The sequence below is a fragment of the Palaemon carinicauda genome, chromosome 15, assembly GCF_036898095.1.
Source record: "Palaemon carinicauda isolate YSFRI2023 chromosome 15, ASM3689809v2, whole genome shotgun sequence".
NCBI lineage: Eukaryota > Metazoa > Arthropoda > Malacostraca > Decapoda > Palaemonidae > Palaemon > Palaemon carinicauda.
Window position 1 is genome coordinate 58,389,920 of NC_090739.1, and position 21,548 is coordinate 58,411,467.

Here is a 21,548-nt window from a genome sequence, read left to right on the forward strand (position 1 = left end):
CAATAAACAAAAAGCTTTATATTTATCAAACGTAGCTTTTATATCCCAGCCTTAACTTATGTCATTACCGGTCAAAATAATAAACAGAATATCCGGTTTCCATCAAAGACAGAAACTGACAGAATTATCCTCCAGAGAAACATCTATAACTGTAGCACTGGGCTTATAGAAGAAACAAAATTAAATGGGTAACTGTAGTGTTAAGATCAGCTTTCATGCTTAAGTCGCGAAAGTACAAATGTCCTAAAAATCCGACTATATACACAGACATCGAAGAATTGCTATCAAAAATAGGGGGAAACCAATTACCATTGACTACTTTACCAGCTTGGCCATGAATCACTAATCATTTGAATCCCGCTGAGCATGCCATTTCAAGAAATTGTTTATTGTTTTAATAATTTCATAAATGAACCAAAATAAAAAGACAAAGACAAAACTAGGCTTTATCTATTTTTCTTTTCAATTAAAACATATCCTTAGCCAACTGGTGAACCAGGTTCTTTAGTGAAAATGTGCCCCGTAAAACCAACTCTTGAAAAAATTGCTAACCTACACAAAGAGAAATAAACAGGAAACATATCTTTATATATAAGATGGTAATCAAATTTAAGGGGTTCGAAATAATCAATCAACTGATTATACAAGCTTGTGACATTCAGTTAAAAAGTGGGGCATTTTTTAACAGTACAGTAACTCGCTTCAAGCCATAATTATGTCTCAAGTGATTCAGGTCAGCAGGAACAAGAAGTAGTAGCAGCAGGATTCCTCCAAATTCTTGAATCTTCTTCCGTGACGTAAAAATTATTGGAAAATAAAGACGTCCTAAAGGATATATACTGGACAATATCCGGCCGTAAGTGATTAGGCCGAAGAGGGTAGCATTTACGAACTTTAAGTAAATAACAGTGCAAACATACTCCCAAGCTACTTGTTACAGCACAGTCTTCTTTTGCCAGGTACTAATTTAGGACGAGTCTCCAATAGGTGTGTTGACTGTGTCCATCACGTAGACACACTGCCCCTCGTTTTCTTCCACCTTACCTCCACGGTAAAGAAAAACAAGGCTGTAATCGTTCTTAGCAATAAACAACTATAACTGCCACTTTGGTCTCGAAGTGAGCTATTTAATCTTAAATAGATAAATTGGGCCAGATATATAAAGATTTAAATTTACTGTGAAATATTAAATTGAGAGAGGAGACCAAGTAATTAGAACAAAAAGGTCATTCCATATTAAGAGGAAAAATTAGATAAAAAATGAAAACTACAGAAATTTGAAATAAATTATGAAATAATTCTAAAACGATTAGAATTTTTATAAAGAAGTTGCGTCATGCTTTTAGAGTAGTGGCGTAGGCTACAAGTCTTGAACGAAAACACAGAACACTTACAGTAAGTACAGTTAAGCTCTACTGTAGTAATATTACTGTTCATATATTACAGTACTATATAGTTCAGTATCAGTGAGTATTAGGTTACAGTACAATATTTCTAGATAGGAACAACTTTTGTTTTACAACATTTAAACCATCATCATATAAATGTATCAAGTCCCTAGCAAATAATTACTTATTCTTTTAGCGGTTTGCTCCCCAAGTATAGAAATGATAAAACAGTAAGCGGATGATGACGACTGGTAAACTTTACCTTAGCACATTACTGTACTGTAACCTTACTGTGTCCAGTATATAGTGTACATGTGTGCAAATGTACTGTACGCTGTATATATGATTATAAACTGTTGTAGAAACGAAATTAAAACAATACTAGGCAGTATTCACTGTATTAATCATCAGCTCGGGTCCCCGCTCATGGCAAAGGGCAGTGACTTTTCAGATTAGTAGTTAGCCCACCCTAGTGTAGTATTTATGCCAGAAAATTTGCCTATCGCACCTCTGTCTGTAACCTATAGCGAATAATAATACTAGACTGTATAAACTTTAATATCAACACATTAATATGGTCACTTTACCTTGAAGTTGACTTCTCCCTCTTACTAGACATAGAAGGTGTAGTTAGAAAGGAAGAATTGTGTGTTAGAGAAGGAAGCTGACATAGCAAAGATGAAACTTTAATGTTGTTACACGAGTGTTTTTTGTCAAAACCTACGTTGGTGGCATCAGTTCTTCACCGCCATGATCAGGTGATGACTCGGTAGTATTTTTTTTTTTATTCTAACTAGAAACTGATCCATTAGTACCATTTTTAGTTTTGATCCTGAGCTCAATAATTGACAAAAACTAGGATAAATGGTAAAACCCCTCAGCTTCACTTTGAGCTTTAAATTTCTTGACCAAGAATTCTTTGTTTGTTAGTTGTTGCTTGCGAGCCTTCATCAACTGTTAAAAGTTCTTCGAGATGTTCTTGACTGGCTCTTCAAAGCCTTTAAAATCATGCAAAAATTAGGGAGGCAGTTTTTACAAATGCCATTCATCACACATTTAAGTCACTTTGGGCCAAGAAGTGCAAATGATTAACACTGATTAATATTTTATGCCTTCCAAAATGGAATATTTATCCTGTCCTCCTGAAGAAACATCAACTACCTGGTGTAAAGTAAACTGTAAATTGTAGCACTTGAATATCAGTACTGTATGATGCCTTTGTCCATAGGTTGTATAAGAGAGGTGGTTTTGGGTGGCAAGAAAACGATGTTCACATTCGGATTCATGTCTTTTGAATGTGTGCGAGGTCTGAGGGGATTGTTTAGGATCAACATAACATTGATAGGAAGTTTTATCCCCTACAATACTCCTTTACTGCTTATATAAAATGGATATGAAACCATTCTCCAAAAACAAGTATTCTCTTTCTTAGAAATAAATGGATGATTGGGGATTCCCTTTCAGAATAATCCAGTTTTGTCAACATTGAAGAAGAGTTGGGGAAATCTAATGGTTATTGATAATGTTTTTTAAATTTCCGGAAGTTCCTTGGCAGCAGCAGCTTCTCCTTGTATTTTAATATTGTGTAAACTGAAGGGCTAATTGAACCGATGAAACCATCTTTGACGCATGACAAATGAAGTTTTTACACAAGCCTTTAAGCAAAAACTTTGCCTTCTCTCAAATAAACATTTGGTTTGTTGAAATTCATTAATATATAGCTGCTGTTCTATGGAAATGGATAATAAGCACTCCGTTTGATATAGATTATGCCTCTCTTCTAGTTAATAGTAGAGCGTTTGATTATGGAGCTTTCTCGTTCACGTATTGGAGAATGTGGTCTTTATCATGAATAATGCTGGATACCATTGTTAGAGGCTGATAACATTTATCACCTTGTTACCCCTTTCATATCTGGTTATCATGTCCAATTTATCTTTCATTGTAATTGCATACCCCTTTAGGATCACTTTTTAACTTTATTTGGGAGACATTGGTAAAATATTCAGAGATTGCTAATATATTAAAGGATTAGTCTAATGTGTACACACTTTTTAAATTTTTTGGGAGACATTGCTAAAATAAACAGAGATTGCTAAGATATCAAAGGATTTGTTCAATTTGTACATACAAAACCTCAAAAACTCGTAGAGAACTAATGCCTCTGTGCAATCGTAGGCCATTTTTCAGCTGAAATAACCAAAAAGCTGTTAGCGCCTTGGCTCTGTAATAGTTGTTTTAATTTTAAATGAAATACTGTATTTCAGTTGACACTTTTATTTTCTCTAATGGTCAAGAAGGAAGCATGAAGCTCATTGTATTTTTGAATGCCATTAACAAAAAAAACGTTCAACTTCATGATGTAATGATACTAACAGCGCTTCAGTCAAAATAAAGATACATGTTAGAAGCTGTACTGTATGCCTTCGAGAGAATCAAAAAGTTGTCAGACGTAAAATATTTCCTTCATACTCATAGGGTAATTATGGTATTTTCCATTTATGCCTAGTACAGTACGGTCAGGCCCCACTCTAAACGAGGGTCAGGTAACAGAGACAGGCGCGAATTCGCGTATCTTTGGTGTCCTGGGGTTGGATAACTTCTAACCTAACCTAACAAGTCACTTCCCATTGCCTACGCTCAGATAATTAACACACTAAGTACTGCTTAATATTTTTTTTTTATTTTGTTTCTATCACAGTATAATGTTCAACTTTTATAATGCAATTCTTTACTATTTCATGTCCTCTCCGTTGCCGTCCTAGTTGATGAAATGTAATTCTACTATGTTATTGATATGAGTACTTGCCAGTAATTATTATTATAATTATTATTTTTACTTACTAAGCTACAACCCTAGCTAGAAAAGCATGATGCTCTGAGCCCAAGGGGTCCAATAGGTAAAATAGCCCAGTGAGGAAAGGAAACAAGCAATAATAAAATATTTTAAGAACAGCAATGACATTGAAGTAAATATTTCCTATATAAACTATATAAACAAGGAAGAGTAATAAGATAGAATAATGTGCCCAAGTTTACCCTCAAGCAAGAGAACTCTAACCCAAGACTGTGGAAAGACTATGGTACTGAGGTTATGGCAGTACCCAAGACTAGAGAACAATGGTTTGATTTAGGAGTGTGCTTCTCTTAGAAGAGCTGCTCACCATAGCCAAAGAGTCTATTCTACCCTTACCAAGAGGAAAATGGCCACTGAACAATTGCAGTGCAGTAGTTAACCCCTTGAGCGAATAAGATTTGTTTGGTAATCTCAGTATTGTAAGGTATATGAGGACAGAGGAGAATATGTAAAGAATAGGCCAGACTATTCAGTGTATGTGTAGGCAAAGGGAAAAAAGGCCATAACAAGAGAGAAGGATCCAATGTAGTACTGTCTGGCCAGTCAAAGGACCCCATAACTCTTAGCGGTAGTATGTCAACTGGTGGCTGATCCCCTGGCCAACCTACTACCTAACATTTACTTTGATTAACTGTGTTTCCAACACTTCAGCGATGTGTATTTATAATCAAGGTTTTGAATAATCGTGCTCCTAGTTTTTAATGTAAGCAAATTAACTTAGTGAATTCAAAACTGTTGAAGGTACAGATTAATATCTGTCAATAACCCCGTTCTATTTATTATTTTAATACAGTTACTGCCACTCACCATTTGGCCACGTGACAAAACTGACTGGAACTATAATTATATACAGTAGCCATCATACACTTATAGTATGATAACAAAGCACTGTTGTTCCTATCCACTAATACCGTATAACACTCGCTGATACTGTACTGTATATTACTGTAATATATGTATTGTACTATCACTACTGTAAAGCTTAACTATACTGTAAGTGTTTTCTGTTTTCGTTTGGATGACTTGACTCGTTGCACACGTAGCCTACATTTACAGTACAAAATCCTTCACATTAATTTGATAATGTATACCGGCCAGTTTTGTGTTGAGTCCTATGTTGTTATGGAATTCCTCTGAAATATGTAAATTTTATTAAATCTGTTCATGAGCATAGCAAGTGCTGTAAGATACAAGATGATGACAGAAAGGTTTCTTTTGTCTTTGTTGGTGATTTCAATGCTCACCATAAGGAGTGGTTAAGTTCTATCTCTCCTACCGATTGCCATGGCTTAAGAGCTTTAGACTTTGCCTCTGCATCAGGCTGTGAGCAAATCATAAGTGAAGCTACTCACAGGTCTGGTAATTGCTTGGACCTCTTATTCACTGACTCTCCTGGCGGTGTAACATGTAAGGTTGGTTCTCCAGTCGGGACACCTGATCATGCCTTGATTTCATTAGTAGTGAAGACTGAGCAGCCTGTCCCTGTTGTATCATACTCTTGTAAAATTTATATGAAATCTCAAGCAGACTGGAATGGGATTTTGCATGATCTTTTGTGCTTGAATTAGTCACAATTATATAGTTGTGTTGATCCTGTTGTCCCTTTGAATGAGAATCTAGTCAACATAATTGATAGGCGTATCCCTTCTCGTATGCTAAGGTACCGAGTGAAGGACAAACCGTGGCAATGATGATTGTAGACGTGCATCCTTGGAGAAGCAGAAGGCCTATCATCTTTGGAAGGGTAACAGATCAGATTTGACCTAGAATAACTATACTCAATTTAGAGCTTTTGCTCAGAGAGTTAATGCATCAACTGAAAAGGAATGCAATTTAGCCATAAAAGAAACCCTTTCTGGTACAACTCAGGAACATAAATGGTGGTCTACCCTTAAATCTGCCCTCTTTGGTGTAGATGCAACAGTTCCTCCTTTACTTAAACCAGAGGGCTCAGTCACTCACTGTCCAAAGGAAAAGTCAACCCTTTTGGCTGTTGTTTTTTGACAGTAAACAGAGTAATGAAAAACTTGAACTTCCTCATTCCTGTTTTCCTTAGGCTAAACTAAATAGTTTAGCTTTTCGATCTCGGGAAATTAAAGCTCTGTTGATGGACCTTGATGCTTATGGAGGTGTAGACCCAAATGGTATTTTTCCTTTCTTTTTTGTGAAGACTGCAGATTTCTTAGCTCCAAAGTTATCTGTTATTTTGGCAAAAATTTGAAGTCTCCACTGATAACTAATTCGTTTTTCTCCATGATAATCACCTCAATGGGAGCACCGAATTCTTCAAAAAAGATATTAGTGTTTGTTCTCGGAGGTTTTTAGTCTGTTACAAAGGATATTTTTTTTTTTTTTTTTTGCGTAAAGTTTATTTCTATATATTCAAAGCTTGTTACACTAGATCTTTTCAACATTTTGAGATTTAAGTAACTTTTATGAATAGTCCGACACCCCCAAAGACCTACCTTCTCTCTCGGTATGTGAAAGAAAGTGTGGGTTGGGGGGGGGGGGTCATTTCAGTGATCTTTGCCTTGTCCAAGTTACTTAACCATGTTTCAGATAATGCTAATATGTCCAAATATTTCTCATTTATCAATTCTCGAATCTGGTTAGTCTTATTACCTACAGATTGTATATTTACATAGCTACATTTTATGACATCCTTAGTATCATGATCAGTATCTTCTGCAGGTCTTTTCAATTCCAAGTCTTGAGCTTTGCATTTCTTAAAATTTATTATGTGGTCACTTGGTTTGTTTAACTTTGTGCAGTTAATACACTTTGACACTTGCGAATAACACTCCTTGGTGGAATGTTTTCCTGAACATTTCCTGCAGACTTTATCATCATTCTTAGACTTGCAATCTTTTTCAAGATGTCCATATCATTGACATTGGTACCTGGTGATCACGTGGTACCTATCATGTACGTTATAAGTACTCCATTATAAGGAAATGTTGTCCCCATTATCATGAATAGCCCTCCGAACCTCAATGTCACATTACAGCACAGAGACAAACTTCTGAGGCTTTGCCAAGATCTGGAGATCATGGTAAACCTTGAGAAGTCTGCCCTGCTTCCTACGCAGAGACTTGTATACTTGGGCATGATAGTGGACACCAATCTCCGTAAAGCCTTCCCGTCAGATGAAAAGATAAGGCTGAGAAAGGTCGCAAGGCCATTTCTCAGACGGGAAGAAATTCTAGCTCAGACGTGGTTACGTCTTCTCGGACACCTTTCATCTCTGGCCGATCTAGTTCCCAACGGTCGCCTTAGGATTCGATCTCTCCTGTGGCAACTCGAGTACCAGTGAAATCAGGCCTTCGACTCCCCGGACATCTTGATCCCCATGGGATCAGCGGAACAGACGGACCTCGAATGGTAGGAGTCAGACGACAACCTACGAAAGGGAATTAACCTTATCATCCTCCCCAAGATTTGATGCTGTTCTCAGACGCTTCAAAAAAAAAGGAAGGGGGGCCCCCATGTGCTGCACCACATGACCTCAGGCTTCTAGTAAGCATGAGAGTACCTCCACATAAATCTCCTCGAGATGAAAGCCGTCTTTCTGGCCCTTCAACAGTTCCACCAGTTTCTGGCACGACATAGTAGTGACTTACGGCAACAAACAAGGAGATACCTTTTCGCAGTCTCTATCCCATCTAGCAGTAGAGACAGGCCAAGATTCACTCAATACCACTATCGGCACGCTTCATTCTGGGCAAGAGGAATGTGCTCGCCGATAACCTGAGTAGCCAACAAAGTCCTGATTTTGTTGGATTCTCCGACTGTGGATCTATTAGCAACGACCCTGAACTTCAGGCTCCCGTTGTATTGCTCCCTAGTCCCAGACCCCAATGCTCTCTGGCAAGATGCATTTCAACAACGGTGGTACAACATCAACATTTACCCCTTTCCCTCGTTCTGTCGGATAAGGAGGGTACAGTGATACCTCTACATACGATCATAATTCGTTCCAGAAACTGCTTCGTATGTTGGAGCAAATATTCCCATAAGAATACACTATAATTTGTTTAATTCGTTCCTCAGCCTAAAAATCCATAATAACTTTAATAAATGGCTACACATAATTACATATAACATCAATACAATTGAATATTACAGGAATATCTAAAAAAAGACTAATAATAAAGAAATAATAAATAAAAAAGAGGTTTTTATTAACACTTTACCTTAGCGACAGGCCAGCGCAGGTGTAGGGACTGCTACGCAGGAGACGGAAGATCAGCGAGGAGGTAGGGACAATGACTACGATAACGTACGATAACTTACACTACGTGAACTTTAACTTAGCTTATTTTTTTTTTTTTTTTTTCATTTTTATAATTTTATATATTTTTTTTAAATTTTTTTTCCTTTTCTTATTTTTAATTTTCATCCTTTTCACTCAATTCGGTCTTCCTTTTCTTTGCTTCACTTTCTTTCCATCATGATCACTAGACCGTTTTAGAGATTTTTTAAAGAAACTATCGAGTGAAAGTTACTTAGTACGACTTTTGAGGAATTTTCTAAAATGAGTTAAACAAACATCATCGAACTGCACAACTACACTGCAAACCTGAAGTTTCTGTGGGTGATGCTTGTCGATGAAATCAACCACGTGTTGATGATTTGCCAACATCTGTCTTATTTCCGCCTTACCTAAGATTTGGCCTACCTCCTCGGTCTCCTCCGACTCACTCAACTACGCTTGGAACTCATCATGCTGTATGGCTTGCAGCTCCTTGAGTTCCTCGGTGGTGAGCTCTTCATGATGCTCATCAACGAGTTCGGTGATGTCATCTTCATCCACCTCCAGACCCATGGACTTGCTAAGGGATTCAATATCTTCGACGTCTTCCTCGGCGGCAACCACAGGTTCATTCTCGGGGCCAAAACCTTCGAAATCTCTGGGAGCAACAGCATCAGGCCAAAGCTTCTTCCAAGCTGAATTCAGGGTCCAACGAATTACTCCCTCCCAAGCCTGATCTATGGTCTTTAAGCAGTGCACGATATTAAAGTGGCTCCTCCAAATATCACACAAAGTTAAGTTGGTGCTTTGCGTGACATTATAGCACTGCTTGAATAAGTGCTTGGTGTAGAGCTTCTTAAAATTAGAGATGACTTGCTGGTCCATGGGCTGGAGGATAGGGGTGGTATTCAGTGGAAGATACAACACTTTTATAAATTTGTATTTGTCGATGATGTCATCTTCGAGTCTTGGGGGGTGAGCGGGTGCATTGTCCAAACAAAGCAAGCACTTCAAAGGCAAATTCTTCTCCTGAAGATACTTCTTGATAGCAGGGCCGAAAACTACGTTTACCCATTCCACAAAGATATGCCTAGTAACCCAAGCCTTAGAATTAGAATGCCATAGAACATGTAGCAGGTCTTTATTAGTTCTATGTGCTTTAAATGCCCTATGGTTTTTGGAATGGTAAACTAATAAAGGCTTAATTTTGCAGTCCCCGCTGGCGTTGGCACAAAGCGCAAGAATCAACCGATCCTTCATTGGCTTATGTCCAGGCATTTTCTTCTCTTCGGCGGTAATGTACGTTCGACTAGGCATCTTTTTCCAAAATAGACCGGTTTCATCACAGTTGAACACCTGCTGCTCTACGTAGCCTTCCTCCGCCACGATGCTTTCGAACTTTTTAACAAAGTCTTTAGCAGCCTTGGTGTCCGAACTTGAAGCTTCTCCATGCCGAACAACTGAATGAATCCCTGTCCGTTTCCTAAATTTCTCGAACCAACCTCGAGACGCCTTGAATTCCTCCATCGTAGGATCGGCTGAACTCTCCCCCGCGTCACCCCCAGAGCCCTCCGCCTTCAAGTCACTGTAGATAGCGCTGGCCTTCTCACAAATGATCGTTTCAGTGATCGTATCGCCAACAATCTCCTTGTCCTTGATCCATATTAACAAAAGGCATTCCATCTCTTCAAGGGTAGGGCTACGACGTTTGGAAATAATCGTGATCCCCTTCGAAGGTTTCACTGCTTTAATGGCTGCCTTCTGTTTTAGGATCGTCGAGATCGTAGACATATTCCGGCCATATTGTTTGGCCAGATTTCTAACACGTACACCTCGCTCATGCTTTTATTTCTTGCTCTAGTTCTAATGAAAGCATTTACTTCTTCCTTTTCTCACTACTACTATTACTTCCTGAACCAAAACTAAGCTTTTTAGGACCCATGATTACGAAACACAGAAAACAACACTTGAAAAAGGAAGATAAAAAACACTGTTTTTAATGGAGCGAGTAGAGAACAACCACACGATGCGCACGAGATGAGAGGACTGATCAAGGCGACGCTCGATTGGCGTCCCTCCGATGTCCTACCGTCTAGCGGTATCAACAACAAACCACGGTTGACGCTTTCGAGAAAATTCCACGTGTACGCGTATTGTTTACTTTGTATGTTGGAGCATCACTTCGGGTGTCGAGAGAGAAATTTGCTCGAATTTTACTTCAGATGTTGGAAAATTCATATGTTAGGACATTCGTATGTAGAGGTTCCACTGTACTCAACTAGGCCAGAACATCGGTCAACCTCTCAATGACTCATAGCTCGTCTATGGTATCATGCAGAATGGTTTTCGGACCTTCTGCAACTCATGATGGAGTCTCCAAGAGAACTCCCTCCACGACACGATCTACTCAGACAACCACATGCCAACATCTTCCACAAAGCTGTAGCTTTGCTACGACTTCACGCCTGGAGACTGTCCAGCATCTCACTCAGAGAGGATTTTCGCAACACGTTGCAACTAGGATGTCTGGATACCTACGGAAATCATCAGCAGCTGTCTACCAGGCAAAGTGGAAGGTGTTTTGCGGTTGGTGTCGTGGAAGGGGTATCTCTCCTCTCGATGCCATTATTCCAGCAATAGCGGAGTTCCTTTTGTATTTGCGTGAGGAAATACGCCTTTCAGTCTCGGTGGTTAACGGCTATCGCTCAACCTTAAGCCTAACCCCTAGACTCAACAGAATAGATATTTCCTTATCGCTAGAACTTCCCTTACTCATGCAGATTTACGAACTTACCTGTCTTTAGTTTGAAGTGAGACCTCCCCCATGGAATGCGGTTCAAGTTTTCCAGTCTAAAGAGACCTCTCTATTAACCATTATGCCAGGCAACAGATCACCACATCACTTGGAAGATGGTGTTCCTACTAGCTTTGGCTTTAGCTAAGTAAGTTAGTGAACTTCATGGTCTCTCATACGACATCGTCCATTCAAGGGGATAGAGAGAGGTAGCGTTCGGCTTTGTCCCCGAGTTTGTAGCCAAGACTCAGAATCCGGGATTAGTGCATCCCCGATTCAACTCCTTCCGGATTTCGAGTCTCCGCTCTGTAACTGATGACCCTGATCATCTCTTACTCTGCCCAGTGAGGAGTTTGAGGCTGTATCTCTAGAGAGTACCTGCAGCCCGTCCCTAGTGTCTGCACTTTTAGTCAGCACAGGGAGGAACAAGATGAGGGTCACGAAGAACACCATCTCTGCCTGGATTTGCAAGGTCATAGACCATGCCCTGAATCCGAACCATCCTCCTTCTCGTCGCCCCAGAGCCCACGATGTCAGGGGCGTAGCTACGTCTGGCTTTCAAAACAAACTTCTCTGTGGCGCAGGTTTACAGGCCTGGGGCATGGAAACGTCGGAATACGTTCACAGCCCACTACCAGCAAGACGTGACTGCACAACAGCTGGTGTAATACCTCAAGTTCTTTGTTAGACAAGTAGCAGAAGGTTGAAGGCACTTACCCGGTTTTAGTTTGCATGAATGAAAAGGTTTGACTGGCTCTTATTCTTTTCTTCATCCTCCCCTCTCTTGGGGATAGCAGCATCCTGGGTTCTCTGCATAAGCTGACCCCAAACCACTGCAGGTAAACAATGCTTCCTTGTGTTCCTAGTATTAAGCTAATACTGTTGTGTCCCCATACCCTGTCTTAAATACAACAGTTTTCCTACAAAGACTAGAAATAACTTTTACCTGGACGGCCACACTTCTAAACATCTCAACACACAGCTTGCATAGGCCGTGGACCTTGTGTAGCAAGGTTTAGCTAGGTACAGGGACTCCTTATTTTCGGTACAAACCCATTGAAAATAAGGAACCCCTGGGTAAAGCCAAAAGCCAGTTTGGCAGAGACGTCCACCCTCCTAGTGGGTGAGTCACCCCTAATAAATAGCGTAGGTTTGTATTCCAGTTACGTAAAAAATGACAAATTCGAAGATTATTTGTATTTTTCCTAACGAAACAAACCTTTAGCTATTTATACAAACTTACCCGCTAGCCCTTTTACCCTTGAAGTCCTGCTTCCAAGCAAAGTGAGCTAAATCACTGGTGTTTGAGCGGGAGCAGTAGCAAGCTACCCCCCATTGGGATACTTTTCACTTGTCCAACTAATGTAAAATTCCTATAATTTAATCATTTTAAGCTCACTTGCAAAGTACTTAGGATTTAGGGATTTTGCACGAGTTTAATGGGATGACACTTTGGAAAAAGATCCTAAGTGTTCCTCTGTTAATTTCAATGCTTGCTGGTTTTTTTATTAGTATCAGGCATATGTTTCTCTGGTCTGCCATCGGGGTACCAGTGCCAGTCACTTTACTTCATGCCATATGCATACACCCGTCAGTAATGTCAATTATTGCTAAGAAAGCTAGTGTGTTTTTGGCCAAAGACAAGGATTGTAACATACCTGCCTAGTTTCAAACCCTAGCCTAATTCCTCAATTTTTTTTTTTATTGTTTCTTGTGCACCAGACTGTAATGTTCTGATGGTGCACAGAACATGATAGAGAGTCCGTTACTTCTCTAAGAGCCTCGTAAAATCAAATGTGTGTGAGTCGCATGTAATAACCCTACCGACCTTGTCATTGTTGTAATTGTTCATAGTGAATACATGCAACTTGGAATCAGGATTAACTTGTGGGGGGGCTTAAGAGGTAAGGCCTTTTTTTCCTTTCAATTTGGGTGAAAGTATTTGCTTAGATGGTTGGATCCACTGAGTAATTATCCAGCAGGGACCCTGGGAATTTTGTCTGTCCTTTAATTCAAAATATAGTTGTTAAGGGTTTTGGAAATTGGGTTGTTGAGGATCAGACCTCTCTCCAGGTAATAGATTTTGGTTCAGATCAACCCAACTTAGATTCCAAAGAGGAAACAGCTCTAATGCAGGGTTCTTCAAATGAGACTTTTATCTTTCCGAAGAGGTATTCGTCAGGATTCCCCCTGTTGGCTACACTGCTGTCAAAATTAGATTCAACCCAGGGTTCTACTAATCTACTGGTTCACGGAGATTTTGGTATTCTTGCGTCTCCCGCGGACATCTTGGTTATAGCTAGAATAGTCAAGGTTTATTTAATGAAATATAATTAGAATAAGAAAAATACCAGACTTTTCTGCTCTCAGAAACCCACAACATTAAGAAGAGTCAGCAGTATAGATTTACATTTTTATACATTTACGGTATAAATCAGCAGTTTACTGAGGGAGTAACAGCTGAACTGCTATTAGGCAAGGTAGAATAAATTATTGAAATGACAGGCAGTGATATGGTATTTAGTGACAATCTTGAGAATCAAGTTTAACAAATTTTATTTTGAAGATATTTATTTTATTAAGTTATCAAGATACGTACTAGACTAGGAACTTTTTACGGTGTTAAATATGTTGATTATTTTATTTCTTTAAATATCCTCGCTTTCCTTCACTGGCCCACTTACATGAGAGTGTGGGAGTCAGCAATAGGAACAGTATGGGAGGTTCATAGAAATAACCAGAATTTTTATAATTAAACTTATTTCTATACTTTTCCTGTGATCATATAATACCCACCCTCCTCCCTACTGACTAGGGATGTCAAGAGGATATGAGGTTAGTTTTGACTTTGAGACTGAAATACAAAAGTAGGTACTGTATGTCATATCAACACTGTGCTTATTGCTATTAACTGGTAGGTTGTCTCAATACTGTACTAGAGTCCTAATCCTATTGAAAGAAAGAATAAAGTTTTGGAGTAAATGTCGATACAAGCCAAGCTCCAAGGAAGAAGCTATCTAAATGTCAGGGGAGACTAGAAATAACAAATTTAATTATTAAAATTCTGTGTGGTTTAAATTAAGCCCACATATTTCTTTTATTTTCAGCAATCTCATTGGCCCCAACATATGTCTGTTTGCGGTCAGAATAGTGATAGCGGAGGTGGAGGTGCCGGAGAAGGAGGTTCAGATTCTGTCAATGGAGAAGCCAGTGCTCAGTCTTCAAGAGTTTCTACACCTGTTCAAAGCTTAGTAGCAGCACAGGTAAGAAAAATCTCTCTCTCTCTCTCTCTCTCTCTCTCTCTCTCTCTCTCTCTCTCTCTCTCTCTCTCTCTCTCTCTCTCTCTCTCTCATTTTTTAGTATTAGTATACAGTATATGATGAAGTAGGGCAAAAAAACATCATATACCTAGAATTTCAAATGGCTTTTGACAAAGTCCCTCATAAAAAAATTAAGTTTAAAATTAAAGCACTGGGTATCATTGGTAAGTCAGCTGTATGGATTGAAGATTGGCTGCCAAACAGAAAACAAAGAGTTGTAATCAAAACTCCATGAAGCTTCAGAGTGGGCAGCTGTTTTAAGTGGAATATCTCAAGGATCCATCCTAGCCCCATTGCTATTTCTGATTTACATCAACGACATAGGTTTTAGGATTAACTAGTAGAATAGCCAAAGTTGCCAAAAATACTAAACTAGGTATAAACGCTGCGGACTCGGCAATTGTAGATGCTTTAATAGTCTGGGGGCAAGTATCATCCCGTCGCAAGGACGTTAAATAGGTGGAGGTGACGCTGGTAGACAATGCTTTTGGGAAACGGTGAAGCCAACTGTCATAGCTGACACGCCCACCACTGTAGGCAGAAAGGACTTTGTAGGAGAGTACAGTCATACCTCTCTTCACAAAGGTATCTGCTTACGAAATTTTCACGCTGCGAAACGAGAGGCGAAGATTTTTATGACTCACATTGCGAAAAATGTTAAATGATAAGAAGAGAGATTTGCCTGACAGGCTGAGAATAAAATTGTCTCCCATTAAAAATATGAAGAAAACGGGTTAATTACACAATAGAAACAGTATCTTTCTATAGTAGGAGTAACTATAATTGTACAGTACATATGGTACTGTATATTTTTGTATATGTACTGTATGTATTGTATACATACAGTACATACAGTACTGTATGCATTTATTATTGCATTATGTTCTAGTAACTACTGTATTTCCCGTGTCATAAGACGCACATTTTTCCTGAAAAATGCCCTCCCCCCCAAAAAAAAAAAAAAATCATCCTGTGTCTTAACAATAAGAAAAAGTTGTGTAGGGGAGTTTAACAACACTGCAACACCCAAATAATGCCATACAAGTATTGTCACTCACCAGATATAAAATGGTAACCTAAAATTATCATTCATATCTAATAAATAAATTTGTTTCTATATTGCACTTTGTTTAATGAAGTACAATAGCAAGTAATTTGTTTGTTTTGATAATCAGCTGATGATGAATCTCCAACTCCCTTCTACAAGCAAACATATAGATGATGCTCTGACAAATTAGTTGTTTATGTAATATTTATCTATTTTCTCATATTTTGTGATGATGCAATATTTTGATAATAACTTTGTTGCATGAATTCGAAAATGATATAAAACAGACAGTTTCTGAATAAGACCTTGAAAAAGCCATCTTGTTAGTTTAGTGCATTGTTTCCAAGTTAGCAGAAAAGTGACCAGACCTAGAGTCATACTGTACATTCATTAGCAAAATTATTCCACCTAGAGAAATTTCTCGACTCTTTTTATCAATAGTTGATTTTGGGTGAAAATGTGCAGGCTAAATGAGGAATTTGAGAAATATTACTGGAATATTATTCCTTTACCAAAATTTGATTAAGAACATTTGGCAACACTGCTTCTATGTAAACAACACTTGAAACACCAAACACTAAACACAGTTGTGGTGGAAACTATGACTGCTTTAATGGTTTCTTATATGCAAGGTTTATAGAATACATAAGGATATATCATAAAATTGGGATTACCGACGTGCAGGTAATTAATAATAACTTGAACGTTTTATAATACTGTACACCCTAAATATGAAAATGTACTATGCCATACTCGCTAACTAGGAATTACTGCTAAGATAGCTTGTAAAATCCTAATTGTTCCGCAACCGAAATACAAACCACGCTATTTACATAGGTTTTACTTTCGGCGTAGCTGAAATGACGAGCCATTAGATTTTAACGAGGGTTAAACTACCCCCCGCCCCCCCAACACACACACACACCGGTGAGCTGCCTCACTTCACTTTTGGCTCGGACGATGTACAGACGTGTCTGTCTCGTCCTCGCATATTTGACAGCCTTAATCTGTTTTCCTTTTTCTTTCAGTTGTGTGTTTGAAGTTGGCCTCTACCTTTTCTTCCCATTATGCGGAAATGCCCTGGACTTCCCGACCGCCCCTGTGGAACATTCATGTCGGCGGTTGATACAGACCCTCACACCCTTTGCCCGCAGTGTCCAGGTCAACGGTGTGAAAGTGATAATTTTTGTATGGAATGTCGGGAGTGGCCTACCTCCCAGTGGGAGAAGTTTGCCCGGCGGCGTAAGAAGTGTTCTAAGCGAGACCGTTCTTCCTCAGGGACTGCCCTGGGGAAGGAAGGCTCCAAGGACTCTTCTTCCGTTGCCCGAACCTCCTCCGAAGCTCCCACTCGTTCGGTCTCTCGTGAGAGGCCGCCGAGTGGTAGCGTAGGTCCTTCTTTTGTTTCCCAATCTTGGGGTTCGGGAGAGGGTGTTGCCTCCCATAGCGAGGCAGTTCCCCCTCCCCCTTATTGATCATTGATTATTATTGATTTTGTGGATTATGACCAGACTGTATCTAACAATGATCTTTTCCAGCTTTGGGCTTCCTTGGGCCTTAAGGGCTCGCCCTCCAAGGAAGCCCTGTTTGATCTGATCCAGTTGGGGGCAGCTGTCCAACAGTCGCCGGTAATACCAGAGGTAGACCCTCTGGCTATTGTCGACGTTGTTGTGGCAGAAGCATCCGACGGGTCGGGTCAAACCCCAGCTGCTACTGTTGCGGATGTTGCTGAAGGCTCAGGTTCCCCCTCCGAACATCCTTCGAGGGGGAAGCTGGGTCCAACAGTCTCTTCTGCGAGTGTTGCTCCCCTCGGGGGAGTGCACTAACAGAGACTCCTCTTCAGAGGACCGACGACGGTGATACCCTGCCTCGTGGTCGTCTTCGCCGTAACGCTCGCCCTCCTCTTCGTCGCCGAGGCCTTCCTTCTCCTTACAAGGGAGTTAAGAGGCGCCTTCTCTTCGGGTCTTCATCCTCTTCGTCCCCTGGAAAGGAATTTCTCGTCGGGAGCAGACCGTGGCAGTAACATCACTGGACCTCTCCGCAGATCGTTCGCGATCTCCTGTGCCTGCCAAATCTTCCTTGCTAACGCAAGCAACGGTCCCTTCGGGGCAGAAGGGCTTATCCACAATGTGGGTAAGTCTCTTCCGCGCCAGGTTTCACCTGTGCGCCCTTCAGTAGCGCGCAAGCGCCACCGCTCTTCTGATCGGCAGCGCCCTCCTGCTCGTCAGCGCGCTCCTGCTCGCCAGCGCTCTCCTGCTCGCCAGTGCTTTCCTGCGCTCCAGCGCTCTTCCGCTGAAGAGTCACCTGACTCTCCTCGCCAGCGCTCTCCTGCTCGCCAGCGCTCTCCTGCTCGCCAGTGCCCTCCTGCGCGCAAGCGCTCTCCTGCGGATGAGTCATCAGACTCTTCTCGCCAGCGCTCTCCTGATCGCAAACGCGCCCCTGATCGCCAGCGCTCTCTTGCTCGTCAGCGCTCTCCTGCTCGCCACCGCTCGCCTGCGCGCACGCGCCCTTCGGTCACTGCTGTGCGCCCGCGCCCTTCGGTCCCTGCTGCACGTCAACAGTCTCCTGAGCGCCGTCAACCTCCTGCTCGTCAGCGCACTACTGCGCGCCCAGTTCCTGATGCGCGCCCTTCGCGCCAACGTTCGCCCACGCGCCGACGATCTTCGGATCTGGGCGCAGGCAAGGACATTGTTCCTTTGCCTTGCCTGCGTTCCCCTGCGCGTCGACCGCCGCCTACGCACCACCGTGCGTTTCCTCTTGGGCGCACTTCTAAAGTGCATGCGCGCCCACGAGTCAACTCCTGAGCCCGCCCACGAGACTTCGCCCTCGAGCTCTTCAGCGCCCCCTGGCCCTGTGCCCCAGTTGGCAACTTCTCTCCGCGCCACTGCGCGCCATCCTACGCGTCAGCGATCTCCTACGCACCAGCGTTCTCCTACGCGCCCGCGCGATCCTTCGCCTGTGCGCGAACGCTCACCAACACGCCCACGTGTCTGATCGCCACAGGTCTTCGACTTCCCCACGCGCTAACTCGCCTGTGCGTAGTCGGTCGCCTACTCGCATGCGTCATCGGTCGCCAACGCACCATCACTCGCCAACGCTCCACCGTTCGCCTACGCGCCATCGTTCTCCTGATCGCCAGCAATCACCCAGGCACCCTCACCTGTGCATTCACACGCACCTTCGCCTGCGCGCCCACGCGCCCCCTCGCCAGCGCGTCCAGGCGCCAACTCGCCAGGACGCCCACGCGCCCGCGCCCTCATCTCCGCGCGCCAACGGTCTCCCGCGCGCGACCCAGCGATTCTGCCATCGCGCGAGCGCCAGCGCGATTCCCGCCGGGTTTCGCAGCGCGCCCAACCTTGCGAGCTACCGGGGCCACGTGCTTCCAGATCGTCCTCGCGATCGCCATCTCGGAAACGCCAAGCACGCGTCCAGGAGCAGGAAGATTCATCGGAGAGGTCCAGGCAACATTCTTCTTCCCTTTTTTCTTTTCAGGTAGGCCCTGTAGCTTCCACTCCTAAGGATCAGCCGATCCCCTTCCCTCCAGCGGGAATCGCTGACACTGCGTCAGTCAGCCGCCAGCCTTGGTTTGCTTCCCTGATGAAAGCGGTTGTGCAGGCTATGAAGCCAGCCCTTGCTGATCTAGGACTAAAACCAAAGGCTCCCTCGCCCCCGCTGAAGAGAAGGAGAGGAGTGGATTTCGCGGTAACTTCTCCCAGGGTTAAGCTGGCTCCCAAGAGGTCCGTCGGGAAGGCCCCTTCCCCTTTGCAGGCGTTTTCTCCTTCTCCTCTGGACGAACCTTTCCCGTCCTCGGGAGAATCCAGTGAGGTGAGGCACTCTCCCATGGCACCAATGGGAGGAACCCCACCTCAAGGAAGAGAAACGTTTCGTGTAGGAGGGACCTTCCAGACCTTTGCTGGAGTCCTTTATCCCTCCCAGGAGGGAGCCCAAGGACTCAAAGACGATACCCAAGTCATCGTCGAGGTTTCGTCCAGAGCCAACCTTTCCCCGGGAGAACGTCCGCGTGTCCCCCCATGAAGAGCCAATGGGGACTGGAGACTTAGCTGCCAGTCCACAAGGAGGAAAGCCAACTCGCCAGCACGCCCGCGCCCTCATCTCCGCGCGCCAACGGTCTCTCGCGCGCGACCCAGCGATTCTGCCATCGCGCGAGCGCCAGCGCGACCCCCAACGCAATTCCCGCCGGGTTCCGCAGCGCGCCCAACCTTGCGAGTTACCGGGGTCGCGTGCTTCCAGATCGTCCTCGCAATCGCCATCTCGGAAACGCCAAGCACGCGTCCAGGAGCAGGAAGATTCATCGGAGAGGTCCAGGCAACATTCTTCTTCCCTTTCTTCTTTTCAGGCAGGCCCTGTAGCTTCCACTCCTAAGGATCAGGCGATCCCCTTCCCTCCAGCGGGAATCGCTGACACTGCGTCAGTCAGCCACCAGCCTTGGTTTGCTTCCATGATGAAAGCGGTTGTGCAGGCTATGAAGCCAGCCCTCGCTGATCTGGGACTAAAACCAAAGGCTCCCTCGCCCCCGCTGAAGAGAAGGAGAGGAGTGGATTTCGCGGTAACTTCTCCCAGGGTTAAGCTGGCTCCCAAGAGGTCCGTCGGGAAGGCCCCTTCCCCTTTGCAGGCGTTTTCTCCTTCTCCTCTGGACGAACCTTTCCCGTCCTCGGGAGAATCCAGTGAGGTGAGGCACTCTCCCATGGCACCAATGGGAGGATCCCCACCTCAAGGAAGAGAAACGTTTCGCGTAGGAGGGACCTTCCAGACCTTTGCTGGAGTCCTTTATCCCTCCCAGGAGAGAGCCCAAGGACTCAAAGACGATACCCAAGTCATCGTCGAGGTTTCGTCCAGAGCCAACCTTTCCCCCGGGAGAACGTCCGCGTGTCCCCCCATGAAGAGCCAATGGGGACTGGAGACTTAGCTGCCAGTCCACAAGGAGGAAAGCCAACTCGCCAGCACGCCCACGCGCGCCCGCGCCCTCATCTCCGCGCGCCAACGGTCTCTCGCGCGCGACCCAGTGATTCTGCCATCGCGCGAGCGCCAGCGCGACCCCCAACGCGATTCCCGCCGGGTTTCGCAGCGCGCCCAACCTTGCGAGCTACCGGGGCCACGTGCTTCCAGATCGTCCTCGCGATCGCCCTCTCGGAAACGCCAAGCACGCGTCCAGGAGCAGGAAGATTCATCGGAGAGGTCCAGGCAACATTCTTCTTCCCTTTCTTCTTTTCAGGCAGGCCCTGTAGCTTCCACTCCTAAGGATCAGCCGATCCCCTTCCCTCCAGCGGGAATCGCTGACACTGCGTCAGTCAGCCGCCAGTCTTGGTTTGCTTCCCTGATGAAAGCGGTTGTGCAGGCTATGAAGCCAGCCCTTGCTGATCTGGGACTAAAACCAAAGGCTCCCTCGCCCCCGCTGAAGAGAAGGAAAGGAGTTGATTTCGCGGTAACTTCTCCCAGGGTTAAGCTGGCTCCCAAGAGGTCCGTCGGGAAGGCCCCTTCCCCTTTGCAGGCGTTTTCTCCTTCTCCTCTGGACGAACCTTTCCCGTCCTCGGGAGAATCCAGTGAGGTGAGGCACTCTCCCATGGCACCAATGGGAGGAACCCCACCTCAAGGAAGAGAAACGTTTCGCGTAGGAGGGACCTTCCAGACCTTTGCTGGAGTCCTTTATCCCTCCCAGGAGGGAGCCCAAGGACTCAAAGACGATACCCAAGTCATCGTCGAGGTTTCGTCCAGAGCCAACCTTTCCCCGGGAGAACGTCCGCGTGTCCCCCCATGAAGAGCCAATGGGGACTGGAGACTTAGCTGCCAGTCCACAAGGAGGAAAGCAGCGCGAGTCAGAGCACGCCTTCTGGCAGGTCCTTAATCTAATGAGGCAACTAAATAGTTTTGAGG

General features: G+C 43.7%; 1 protein-coding gene across 3 annotated transcripts in view; it reads left to right on the plus strand.

Annotated features, from left to right (window-relative positions):
- Zmynd8 (Zinc finger MYND-type containing 8) overlaps nucleotides 1-21,548 on the plus strand; it is a 596,751-nt gene that overhangs the window by 400,764 nt on the left and 174,439 nt on the right. For all 3 annotated transcript variants that reach the window (XM_068388417.1, XM_068388414.1, XM_068388416.1), the window contains exon 11: nucleotides 14,399-14,554. In XM_068388417.1, coding sequence (XP_068244518.1) covers nucleotides 14,399-14,554 — 156 coding nt within the window. The remainder of the gene's footprint in view (nucleotides 1-14,398; nucleotides 14,555-21,548) is intronic.